The sequence below is a fragment of the Strigops habroptila genome, chromosome 19 (genome assembly GCF_004027225.2).
Source record: "Strigops habroptila isolate Jane chromosome 19, bStrHab1.2.pri, whole genome shotgun sequence".
Classification (NCBI taxonomy): Eukaryota; Metazoa; Chordata; class Aves; order Psittaciformes; family Psittacidae; genus Strigops; species Strigops habroptila.
The window spans coordinates 124,390-137,101 of NC_044295.2; the positions used below are offsets into that span (position 1 = coordinate 124,390).

Sequence of the window (12,712 nt, forward strand, 5' to 3'; positions counted from 1 at the left end):
CTAAATACCTAGTCACAGAATTGAACAATGAGGTTGGAAGTGACCTCTGGAGATCATCTAGCTCAATGAACCTGCTCAAAGCAGAGTCAAATAGAGCAGGTTGCCCAGGACTGTGTCCAGTTAGGTTATGAGTTATTCTCCACAAGCTCTCTAGGTAACCTGTTGCAGTGTTCAGCCACCCTCGCAGTATAAAAGAGTTTTCATCTGTTCAGGCAGAATTTCATGTGTTTCAGTTTGTTCTCGTTGCCCTTTGTCCTGTCACTGGGTACCACTTGGAGGAGTCTGGCTGCATCTTGTCTACTTTCTCCCACCCATTATTTATGCACATTGAAAAGATCTCTCCAGGGTTTTCTGTTCTCCTGGCTGCACAGTCTCAACTCTCACAGCCTCTCCTTGTATGTCAGATGCTCCAATCCCAAAATATCTTTGCTCCTCCATCAGCTGTAAAGATGTTTCACAGCTCCACACAGGCCAGTGAGGAGATCACTACAACATTCCTTAGTCATCCTCCCTGTCCACACAATATCTAGAGTTGCAAGGCAGGGCTAAATGCTGACCTGCTGGAGGCCTTTAACTGCACCCACTCCATGTCTCATCCTCTGAATCTGCTCCAGTCTTAACAGAACAGTCTCTTGTTGCCCAGGAGCTTAAATGCCATTACACTTACCTACATAATTCACCTGCAAAAGCATCTGATAGAGGGACTGTGGTGGTACTGATAGTTGTACCACCAATAGTGGGACCCAACTCCTGCTCCCTGGGTGAGTCCATTCACTGAGCATCATTATTTCTGTTCTAGTCAAACCCTCCCTGAGCAATGAGAAACAAACATCAAGGCTTCCAAAACAGCCTTTCTGAATCGCTCTGTAAATAGTGGGCAGGATTCTGGCTTTCACAGGGCATTGCTGTGGGTAAGGTACATGTTCCTGCGCTAGCTTGTGTGAGAAACATCTCTTTGGCTTTTCTAAGAACGTGTTAGCTTTTCCTGCTTACCTTTTCAAAAGATAATCCACCCTTCATGGGTTGTGTTTGTAGCCTCATCCACCTCTGGTGGGGATGAAAAATGCCATCTGAGACAGATGTGTAGGCACAGTTTAAAACCAAGTGTCTAGACCACATGTCTAGACTTCCATCCAGAGAAGCTCATCCAGAGGTAAACAGGTAAAGCAGGTCAGTGGATCATGTTCTAAAAGTGCATAATTTTCTCCATTTGTTACAAATAGAGCTTGAGTGACTAGCTTAGGTGGAGATGGCCATAACAGAGATATCTAAAGGTTAGTTCCCTATGCAGTGTAAATGGATTGATGAGGAATCAATGGAAAGTAACCTCCCAAAGGTGCCTGTTCTCTGTTGACTGGAGGTGGAACCAGCACAACCAGCTGCAATTTTGACATCCTTTTAGATATCTACAGTGTGGAGAAAAGCATCCATTGCTATGAACTTCATGGCCACACTCTGAGTGGTTGAGTACACCAGGCTTTTGCAGTGACCATGGAATCATCATATCATAGAATGATTTTGAAAGGATCATCTGTCAGTCTTGTACCTGGAAGGCATGCTCAAAGCAGTTCCCTTACCATTGTGGTGGTCTTGACTGGACTCCCACCTGTATGTCCATGTTTTGCCTATCCTAGGGAACCCAAACCATAATTTTCCCTTAATCCTTTCTCAGTCATGGTGCCTGGTGCTCTCCATTCTCTTGTTAGAAATGAATGTCTGCTTCTCCAACAGGAGATCCCAAAATAGCATGGTTCTTCCTCAGATCTCCACTAACATCAGTGATGGGCTGTTGTTCCAGCATATACAGATGCCTGGACTGCTCATATGAGAGCCAAGGCAACTCATAGCCATGTAATTCTGGCTCCATGCTCCACCATGGCCCACATGAGCTAAGAGGAGGCAACCAAAGTCCTGACCTAAAAGACATAAATCTCCAACACAAGGAGCTTTTGCTGTGCAGATCAGGTGTGCAGGTCAAGATCCATGCTCGGAGCAAACCTATAGTTTTGGAAATGCCTAACAAGTGTGCTATCTCCAGAGTATGTTATCTCTGGTAAGGATGGGGGACTGAGAAAAGCAAAGGGCATGCAGGAAGCCTGTGATAGATCAGTAAACTGATCCAGGTTTGGTCCAGGGACATTACACTTAGTGACATGCAGGACTGTTCTGGGTCCTGTAGCAGGATCTGTGTCTGCTCTTGAAGCATCAGGACTCAAAACCCAGCTGAGGCTATGAAAGAAGTGCTCAGAAGACAGACACTGCAGGGCATGGGAGGGAACTAGCCAGTTGCTTGGGGCGGTGGGAGCAGCTCCCAGGTTTCCACTGGCACCTGCAGACTGTGGATGCTTCTGCAACATGAGTTGCAGGCAGAGCGCTTGAAAGCTATTTAAAGCTAATCTCTTCAAAAAGCTTTTTGGATCAGAAAGGAACAGAGCAGATCCAGACCCAAAAATAATCTACAGGGGACAGAGGAACTTTCCTCAGTGCTCTTTAAGGGCACTATTTCACCATCACATGCCATTGCACTGGGAGGGTGTTCAGCACAGCCATTTGGGGAACCCAGTATCCTTCCTCCATCCCTTCCTCCATGCAGTAGGGACTTGGATTCATTTGTGGGCTGCACTTCTAATGTTATTTCAAATTACTGAGTTGGCTTAAACTTGTTACATACAGTACCCCCATGTCCTTCCATGTGTATCACCTGAGACTTACTGAAATCTGGAGGAGTTAACCTTTGTTTAGAGAGGAAATAAGGAATAATATAGATTTCCCAGCAGCCCCCTTTACACTACAGCTGGATCCAAGCTCCTCCAGTGCTGCCCAAGCATATCCTCCTCCTTTTGCTGCCTCTGTGAGTGCAGCCACTCTCGATATGTGCAGAGGACCATTAAGGCAGAAATCACAGCAGGAGACAAACCATATGGGCTCTCCCTCTTCAAAAACCCAGAGGACAGGGGAAAAAAGAATCCTCCTTGCAAAGCCAGGCAGGGCTGTGTACCATGATCACTGGATTTGATCCTTTTACTCCAAGGGTGAGGAATTCATTTGTATTGGCTCAAACAGTTCTTTCAGAAAAGCACAGGCTGGATTTGAAGACACTCAGAGTCAGAGAATCTGCAACAAGTGTTGGACGTTTGTCTTTTTGTTTGAAACTTGTGCCTTTGCATTTTGCTGGTCTGAATTCCCACTCACCAGCCATTGTCCTGCCCTCTTCTGCTGGACACAAAGTCTTAATCTTCCCCTTCTTCTCACTGTAACTAAATAATCTCTCAGAAGTCTTTCCAATAGACTAATCAAACTGTCAACATAAGCCACTGCCTCAGCTCACTGCTATTGCTCTTTTGTCCCCTTTCCATGTTTAACATCCTATTTACAACAAGGAGGAGGGTTAAACCACTCCAGTTTCTGCAGTAATGGCTCTTGACTGGACAAGAGAGCACACACTTGGCCAGAACTCAGTGAAGGCAACAGGGGGACAAAACTACCTTTAATGTGTCCGGGAGGGAAGGTGTAGGCAACTCTCAGAGCCTGGGAGCTGGGTAATCCAATTTCATAAACATGACTCTGTTCTCTTTCCCCTTGGATGTCTTATTTAACTTTGCTGAATGTCAAAGGAGATGGTTGCATTCTCATGGAGATACCATTGTAGATGGCTACGACTCACAGCTACACAAGCTTCATTAAAGCACTGTGTGGCTGCTGTTAGAGGTGTCACATTTGCGATCAGGCTTTCACGTGCCCCAGCAGTACATGTACACTGCAGTCTTGAGGAGATGCTCGTGTACCATCAGACATATCAGAAAGGGTGTCCTTTGGTGAAAGCTGCAAGCCAGGCACCAGCGGTACCAGCAGAGCTGCTGCCCGTGTGTTTGCTCAGTGCCATGGGGTCATGATGATGCTTTAGAGCCTGTTTCTGGCTCGTGACTCATCTTGGAGCTGGACACTTCCTATTTCAGTTCATCCTACCTCCTGCGTCAGCACTAGGGGAAAAGAGAGGTATTGTCAGGACAAGGGGAAAGTGCCACAGAAGGCTGTGACTGCCCAGGTGACCACCAATACAGTCATGCTTGAAGAACTTTATCCTTTGGCATCCTCTACTTCCATTTTCATTTGCAATACGTATTCCTGTGCTTTCCATGTTCCAAATTACAACTGCAGTATCTAAGAGATGAATACTTAAGTCAGATTAGGTGTCCTCTAGGGGATTTACATTTCTTCAGCCAAACTCTGCTCATTTACACCTAGGGAAAAGGTACTTGATAAAGCAAAATCAGTGTAACAATTTACCCCTCTCAGAAGAGAGCAGACCAACCACTCCACCGCTCTTCCCTTTGCCAGCCCCTTATCCTCCCCACTAAGCACTCACACCCCCCCCATTCACTTGTGTCAGGTCTGGCATCTCTTTTGATCAAAGCGAAGTCCAATTTGACTTGTTAATTGTCAGAACCCCAAGTCAGCAAAACCCAAACTAGAGTCAGTGTCAGGGGAACACTGGCGTAGGGCAGGTGAGACATTTTATTTCATTCTATCACAGTCCAGCTGCAATCTGCACTGTAAAACCAGTGCAAAATAGTGGCCAAGTGGATGTGGGGATGTGGGTGATGGGTGCAGGTCTGTACAAAGGGGTGCAGCTCATGCCAGGCCTACAGGACAAAAGGAGATAAGGAAAAAACATGGAATAAACCAACAAGATTTAACTCAGTTCATGCAGCAAAAATCTCACCACAAACCTTCTGCCCTTCCTCAGACCTTGGAGGTGGTCTGCCCTTGGTCATTCTTCTCTGTAGCTGGCCTTCATCCAGTAAAGCCCCTGTGCATAGCGTTGTCTGGGACTCGAGGGCAGGTTCAACTGACCTAATTTGAGAAGTCCTTCCCTAATTCCCTGTGGAGCCACTGGAGCTTTTCTGGAGTGTGGTACCTCTCCTCTACAGTGACTCTACATGGACTCTAACTGTACAGGGAATGAGAGAATCCACATCCCACTGACAATAGTAACTTTTAGTTTTAGAGTGGAGGAAGGATATAAAAGACAAACAGGCTGGTCCTTTGTAGGAGGGATGCTCTGTTGGTCCTGGGTGTCCTTTGGCAATTTTTTGAATGGTTAAAATCACAGAATGAGAAATACATAAAGTGACGGCTCATATTCCCCAGTGTAAACACTCACAGAGCCCACCCTGAGCAGGACAACCTCTTCCCCAGCTACCTCCTTCCAACACTTACCCAACATGCTTCCTTGAGCCTCATCCTGGCTTTTTCCTTCTCTGGCTTTCCCTTTTTGCCATATCACTGCACCCATTAACCTCCTTCCTATTCATGTCTCCCTGGGATTAAATGCTCAAAGCCTAGAGTAATCCATCCTCTGCCAGTCTGTCTACAGGGCAAGCTTCTTCTTGCCTTCTCTGCCATCCATCTACTCACTGGCACTTTCTTTTCCTGCTGCGGTGTCTCTGCCAAACTCACAACCCTCCTTCAATACCCTGCAATAATGTGGGACAAGGCTTGTTGAGCCCTTAGGAAACTGGCTGGGGACCCCCATCTCAGGGACCTCAGAAGAAATTGGCCTCTCTGCTCCTAGAGGCTGGCCTGGCCAGCCTGACTTTGGCATCAGTAACCAAGCCGTGGGGCTGAGATCACTCATTCAACCTTGAGTGGTCAGTGGCCTTTGGGAGGGCCTCACCCCTTCCTTTTTCCAACAGATTTGAGGGAGGAGACAATTTGGTGAGGGCTTTCTAGATGAACCTACACTCACTGCTGCAAATCCAGCTGCTTGGGAGGGCAGGACAATCTGCCTCCCAAACCTTGCACATCTACAGCCAAGCCTGGTGCTCAGCCCCCTGCAGCCAGGCAGAGCCCACATCTGGCCAGAGGAATTGTACACTCCATCCCTTTTTGGAGGGTGCTGCTCCTGTCTGCTTGAACTGCCAGTCTCAGGTGACCTCGAGGCAATTCTTTTGGTACAAGTGTTGCTTCCAGCCACTCTTTCCTACCTGTTATGCACTGCTTCACTTCCCAAGAAGTTGTAGTAGCTCCTAGGACCCAAACCAGGCTGGGTTTCTTTGTCCTCTGCTGTCTCTATCAGCAGATCCCAGGGGCTCCAGCAGCCCAGGCTTTCCCAGCTTCCGTTTCCCATTGAACTGTCAGCAGATGACCATTTCCCACCAGCAAACAACAGTCACCACTTTGCTGGTGCCTCTCTGTGGTTTGACAGATCTTCAGACTTAGCAGGACCCAATCCCTCCACCTCTTGCAGAAGGTACTTAATGATTTTGACACTGTTCCCAACAACATAGTTGATGGGAGGATGGAAACCTGCTCACAGGAAGCCCACAAGTGCATTTGGCATGGATCAACTGCTGCAGAATTCAGCATCAACTTGATCACATGCTGCACGGGGCAGGATTCACAGAGGGCTTGCAATTCCTTCTTGAGTGAAATAGTTATACATCGTCCTACTTTGAGAGGCCATTAAACCAGTGCTGATTGCCTGGTGTTACTGTGGTGGAGCACCATACAATCCCAGAGTGGTTTGGGCTGAAGGGACCTTAAAGCTCAGCCAATTCCAACCCCCTGCCGTGGGCAGGGACACCTTCCACTAGAGCAGGTTGCTCCAAGCCCCTGTGTCCAACCTGGCCTTGAACACTGCCAGGGATGGGGCAGACACAGCTTCTCTGGGCACCCTATGCCAGCGCCTCGGCACCCTCACAGGGAACAACTTCTGCCTAAGAGCTCATCTCAGTCTCCCCTCTGGCAGGTTAAAGCCATTCCCCTTGGCCTGTCCCTACAGACCCTTGTCCAAAGCCCCTCTCCAGGTCTCTTGTAGTCCCTTTAGGCACTGGAGCTGCTCTAAGGTCTCCCCTTAAGGAGCCTTCTCTTCTCCAGACTGAACAAGCTCAAGATATGGGGCTTTTCATGTGACTTAAAGTACATTTAGCCTGGGATGTGTTTCAGTAGCTACTTCAACATCAGTGTTGATTGGAGGCTAAAATAAAACAACACTAACACCTCCTTGCAATTCCTCAGACCCTAAGCAGCTCTTCTTTTCAGCATTCCTTTGCAGCATTCATTTTTTAGCTATACCTGAGAAATCATTGTTCTGATCTCTCCAAATAAAAGCACATGCAATAAAAGCACCTCTCTCTTCATCTGGGATTACAGGCAGGGTACATGCTGTCCAACCCTCGGAACACTCATCAAAGGATCGTTTGATTAAGTGCTTTCTCCTTGTTTCCTTCTGGAAATAATCAACATTTCTCCACTAATTGGAGCAGGGTGCCAAATTCCCAACCAGCTGGTGCTATGTGCTCCTGAACAACACGGGTTGACCACCTTTGGCCTTTCCAAGATCCTCTCACGAGGCACTGCCCCACCTCTGGGAACGTCTGTCTGTCCTACAGAGGTTGGAGGAGGGATTAAGCCCTCCTAGAAGAGGCTGCTGGAAGAAGGGCTCTGCAGCTGTAGGTAGGACACAGCTCGTGGACAGAGGCACCAATGTGTTGCGTGAATCATAGAATCAACTCAGTTGGAAAAGACCTTTAAGGTCATCAAGTCCAACCATTCCCCAGCACTGCCAAGACCACCACTAAACCATATCACTGAGGGCCTAGTCTACATGTGGACGATAAATAAGTCACCCAGGACCTAGAGACATTGAACCGCCCTGAGCTGTCCCTCTGGGAGAGCTCTCAGAAGGATGCTTAACCTATTTTGAAGCAGCCACAAGTTTGGGAGTGTTTCCCAGATGAACATTTGCCTTTGTGAAGGTTTTAGAAAGGTTTCTAGCCCTTAGGTGTGACTAAATTAAGGCAGAATCTTAACTGGGGAGAATCTGGCCCTGTGGGCTGCTGAATTTTGGGCAGCTCATGGCATTCATACACACATAATGAGGTGATTTTCAAACACATCGACTGGAAAAGGAAAAAAAGCTCTCCTGTTCAAGAGGTCACATCACACCAGGGTGTAAAATCTACAGAGGCTTTCCAGGGCAGTACTACAGAAATACATCCCTACATCCAGGCTAATGCCTATGGGGCTCACCCGTGTCTAAGGGATCAGCCTCTGATGCTTTGGCAGTTTAATCCATTTTTATAAAAAGTATGAATTTCCTGCCTGTTTCTGTGAGCCCATCAAGGATTGCAAAGTTTGGTGGAGAGTCTGTGGTAATGGTGGTATCTCACACCAGGGACACAAGTGCTCACTCTACAGAGAAGCTCAAAACTCAAGACACATTCAGTAGAGATTCAATAGTGAGTGATTTATGAGCAAAGGTTCATTAAAGCTCTCCAGTTCCTGACTAAACTGCAATGTTCCTTATTTGAATTCTGTCATCTTTTTGTTCTCCATATTCAGTCAAGACCTGGCATTTCTCAAGCTCATATGTGCATATATATTGCATGCTTTGACTCGCAACAATTTCCCTCTTGCTGCTCTTGATCTTCAGGCAAACCCAAGAATTTGTGTCTTACCCTGTTCACAAAGGGCTGCCATCAGCAAATTATAAGAATTAAAAGATATGAATATTATACCAGCTATAATACCCCCTTCAAAGGTCAGACAGCAGAAGGTCAGAGTTAGCAGCTGGAGGTACTTCTTTGCATCTGAGGACACCTCTGTCAAAGCTGGGGTGAGATTCATGATCTCTGAACTTAAAATGAATGTCTGCCACTTGGTAAAGACACCTTGAGCATTGCATCAGGCTGAGCTAGACAGTTCCAATGCACCAGAACAAAACTAACAGGGTCTGGCTCTCCTGGAAGGTTTGTATTGACCCCACACCTCTGCTTGCCCTGATTTTGCAGTCCTTTAGTTATGCGTAAAGTCAATGTGTGAGGAGGCCTCTGCTAGGAAGGGTAAAAGGGCAAAACTGGTGGGAGCTGGGAAGGGCTCATACAGCACTAAATGAAGAGAAGGAGCCAGCAGGAAAACTCCTGGCTCCCAACGTGCATTTCAATGCATCACCCTATGGCCACTCAGCACTGCAAACCAGGGGGGTGCCAGCCTGTACAATCGTCCCTTTTAAACAGAACATGGCCCAGAATTGGAAAATGCCAAATATGTCTAAAAATAGCACAATGAGAAACCTCCGGGCAGAGAAAGCTTTTCTCCAGGACAGCGGGTGGCAAACGAGAGCTCAACTGGGACCTGGTTTTCTCCTGCTGATCCCGAGTTTTCCCAGTGTGTTATGAGAATTGCAGGGATCGATACGCAGCATTGACAAGGTGTTAGAGGGCACAGGCAGGCAGGATGTTTGCCTTGTAACATTATGAAGCAGTGACCTGAGCTGCTGTGGGAGGAAATACTGTGTTTTAAAAGAGTCTCATTTCTACCAGGTCTTTGGAGCCCTCAAGGAGTGTTGTTGGCTGTGGCTCTCGAGGTCTTGGGAAGAGGAGCTGTATTTAGTTGATGCTGAGACAAAGCGAGAAGGTGACAGTGTTGTGGCTTCCCGGCACTCACAAAGAATCATAGAATGGTTTGGGTTGGAAAGGACCTTAAGATCATTTAGTTCTAAACCCCTGCCATGGGCAGGGACACCTCACACTAGACCATGTCGCCCAAGACTCAGAGCCAAAGGAAGTCTGATACTTACAAACCTACATGTCCCATAGGCAGAGGGGAAGAAGAAATGTCCCAGCAGCTTTTGCTCTCACTGGCAGGAAACCTTTCTCAGTGTTCATCCTAAAAAATCCTTTTCATAGGGTTTGGCACAGCTCTACTCTGGCCAAACCCTGCCACTTCCAAATACTATTAGGTCTAATTTCTCTGGATACCATGTGTCTTTCCAACCAGTGGCCCAAATAGAAGACGGATTTGCTGGCCATCTCTGTAGGAAGGATGAAATTGGGAGGGTGGGCGGAGTGTCTCCCATGCTGAGGCAATGAGGAGACATTACAACCTCTTCAAGGATGCAAGGATGTTCCCACCAGAAATTGCAGAAAGAGGATCTGCACAACACCTTTTATTCCCACAGCTTAGTTCATCTCAGACCAATGGGAATCACAGAGAGTCAACTTGAAACTGCTGGATCCACAGCTTTTCTGTGTCTAGCACTATCAGATGGGAAGAAAAGGAGTCACTGGCCTGACAGACAGTGTCAGGACTCCTGAGAGATTTAAGGGATTAAGCAGAGAAAGAGAAAAGAGATTTCCCCTGCGTTTGCCATAGGCACTCATGCTTCTCGTGTTGTGCACTGCACTCAAACACACACACAAAAGCCCACCTTTATGTGCACATCTGTCTGCTCACACTTGTACACACAGTGATGAAAGGGAGTCTCCCAGCCCAGCAGAGCTATGGGGCTTTTGTGATCCTGCCCTTGAGTGTGAACGTCTGGGTTGTGAGTTGATGATGGGAAAATACGTCTGTCCCCTTCTGTGGGTAAAGCTGTGGGCAGCAGAGCAGTGCCAGCTGGTTTCCCAACCCTCTGCTGTCCTCTGTCCCTGCAGGTCCCTTGCACTAGGTCAGCAGTACAGCTCTCTGGGGTCCCAGCCCATCCTCTGCGGCTCCATCCCCGGCCTCGTCCCCAAGCAGCTCCGCTTCTGCCGCAACTACATCGAGATCATGCCCAGTGTGGCCGAGGGGGTGAAGTTGGGCATCCAGGAATGCCAGCATCAGTTCCGGGGCCGGCGCTGGAACTGCACCACCATCGATGACAGCCTGGCCATCTTCGGGCCAGTCCTGGACAAAGGTAAACAGCAGAGCCAGGGGGTTGTGGACAAATAGGTTTGGCAGGGGGGGTAGAGCTGTCACATCTCCCCTTGGCTTTTGGACACACCAAGAGTGTCCTACTGGGAGCACGTTCTGGGAAGAGTCATCCCAGCTTTCATTTCTCCAATTTCTTTTTCCCAGTTTTCTTTTGGAGTGTTATATCAAAAGGGGTCATAAAGGAAGGGCCCCTTCCCCTCCCAGGAGCTCTCAGCAGGGACAGGCAGGATAAAGTAGAGGAAGGGGATCCGGCCTCAAAGGAGGGTGCTGGAGGACTTTGGTGGCAGATTATCTATCCTATGTCCAGTTAGCAATCCAAGACCTTAGATCAGAAAGCATTCCCATGAAACTGAACCAAAAGGTGGATAAAAACCTCCCCTTCTCTCCATCCCATCCCATGGATTTTGTTGACTCCATGCTGAGCCTAGACATCGGCAGATAATGTCTTGGTTTCACAGCTTCAATATATGTAACTACAACCATTTCCAAAGCTTCACTGGTATCATAGAATCACAGAATCACAGACTGGTTTGGGTTGGAAAGGACCTTAGGATCATCCAGTTCCAACCCCCTGCCACAGGGGTTCCACTAGAGGTATAGTACCGACATGCACCAAGCCTCTGCAGTCCAATGAAGTTTAGCTATTGAAAGTGAGTTAGTCTTTGGAAATGAGAATCTTATGCTATGGCCTTTAAGAAATTGGAGAAACCTGGGTTGAAACCAGAATATGAGACTATTTCCCAACAGTCTCCTGGAGGGTGCAAATCTCCTGGGGAATCTTCTTTACAAAGCTCCAATATTCTGCATGTAAACAGTTGATGCCAGGTTTTGTCAAGCTTCAGCCTTGGCACAGCTTCCTGAAACACCAGCAGCTTATGTCAGTGAAAAGAACTCATTTGGGTTAAAGTGTGATTCTCCGCAGAAATCAGGATTGAAAAGTCCTATTAGAGTACTAAGAGGAACCATGAGGTTCAATTCCCTCCTGGTTTGCCAGGATGTATTTTGGGGTAGCTGCTGTATTTCCTATCAAGTAACTTGTCATCAAGGCTCGCCACACTATAGCTTGCTGCCTGATAAAAGCATGGCCTGAACTTCACCTCTTACAAGATCAGAAATTTTGAATGTTCTTAAAAACTGTCATAAAAAAAACCCCATCATAAACATTTTAAACACATTATAAAAGAGCTGTTAGAGCATTCAGGCACTGAAAATCTCTCACCACCATTGCTGTCAGCATGAAAGCACTTTAAAATTGGTTTTGAACCATCCTCCTCATAATAAGCAAACTGAACTTTGAATTCATGAAGAATATGTAAAGATTCTTTGGGCTGCAGGGACTAGAGCAGAACCTCATGTGTGGACATGCCTCAACACCCCCATGCACTCCAAGCTGACAAAGTAAAATATCACCCCTAGCTCTGAAACTCTTCTGACAGATGGGAAAGAATTATTGAGCACATTTGTTATGCAGCTCTCCCAATCAAACCTTGACGCATCGATATCTCCTAGAGAGCACTGCCAGGCACTGAGCTTCAGATCTGTGGTTATCCTGGTGTCTCACTAACCTGTAAGTAGAACGGTTAAAAATAAACAGCATCATCTGCAAATAACGATACATCAAAGTCCAACCCGCTTGATTGGGGTTATTATTGGCATTTTTAACTGTGCTGATGTCTTCTCACTACTGCCTTGAAAATTAATGAGAGGGGAGGGGATGGGGATCATTTCATCCATTAGCGATGATGTTTGCAATGGGAGTAGTGGCTCTTTTGAACTGTAGGGACAGGCCAAGGGGAATGGCTTTAACCTGCCAGAGGGGAGATTGAGATGAGCTCTGAGGCAGAAGCTCTTCCCTGGGAGGGTGCTGAGGCGCTGGCACAGGGTGCCCAGAGAAGCTGTGGCTGCCCCATCCCTGGCAGTGTTCAAGGCCATGTTGGACACAGGGGCTTGGAGCAACCTGCTCTAGTGGAAGGTGTCCCTGCCCGTGGCAGGGGGTTGGAACTGGATGAGCTTT

At 47.4% G+C, this 12,712-nt stretch overlaps 1 protein-coding gene across 1 annotated transcript in view; it reads left to right on the plus strand.

Moving 5' to 3' along the window:
* WNT3 (Wnt family member 3) overlaps positions 1–12,712 on the plus strand; it is a 32,503-nt gene that overhangs the window by 13,969 nt on the left and 5,822 nt on the right. Inside the window, exon 2 of the mRNA XM_030508791.1 lies at positions 10,440–10,681. Coding sequence (XP_030364651.1) covers positions 10,440–10,681 — 242 coding nt within the window. The remainder of the gene's footprint in view (positions 1–10,439; positions 10,682–12,712) is intronic.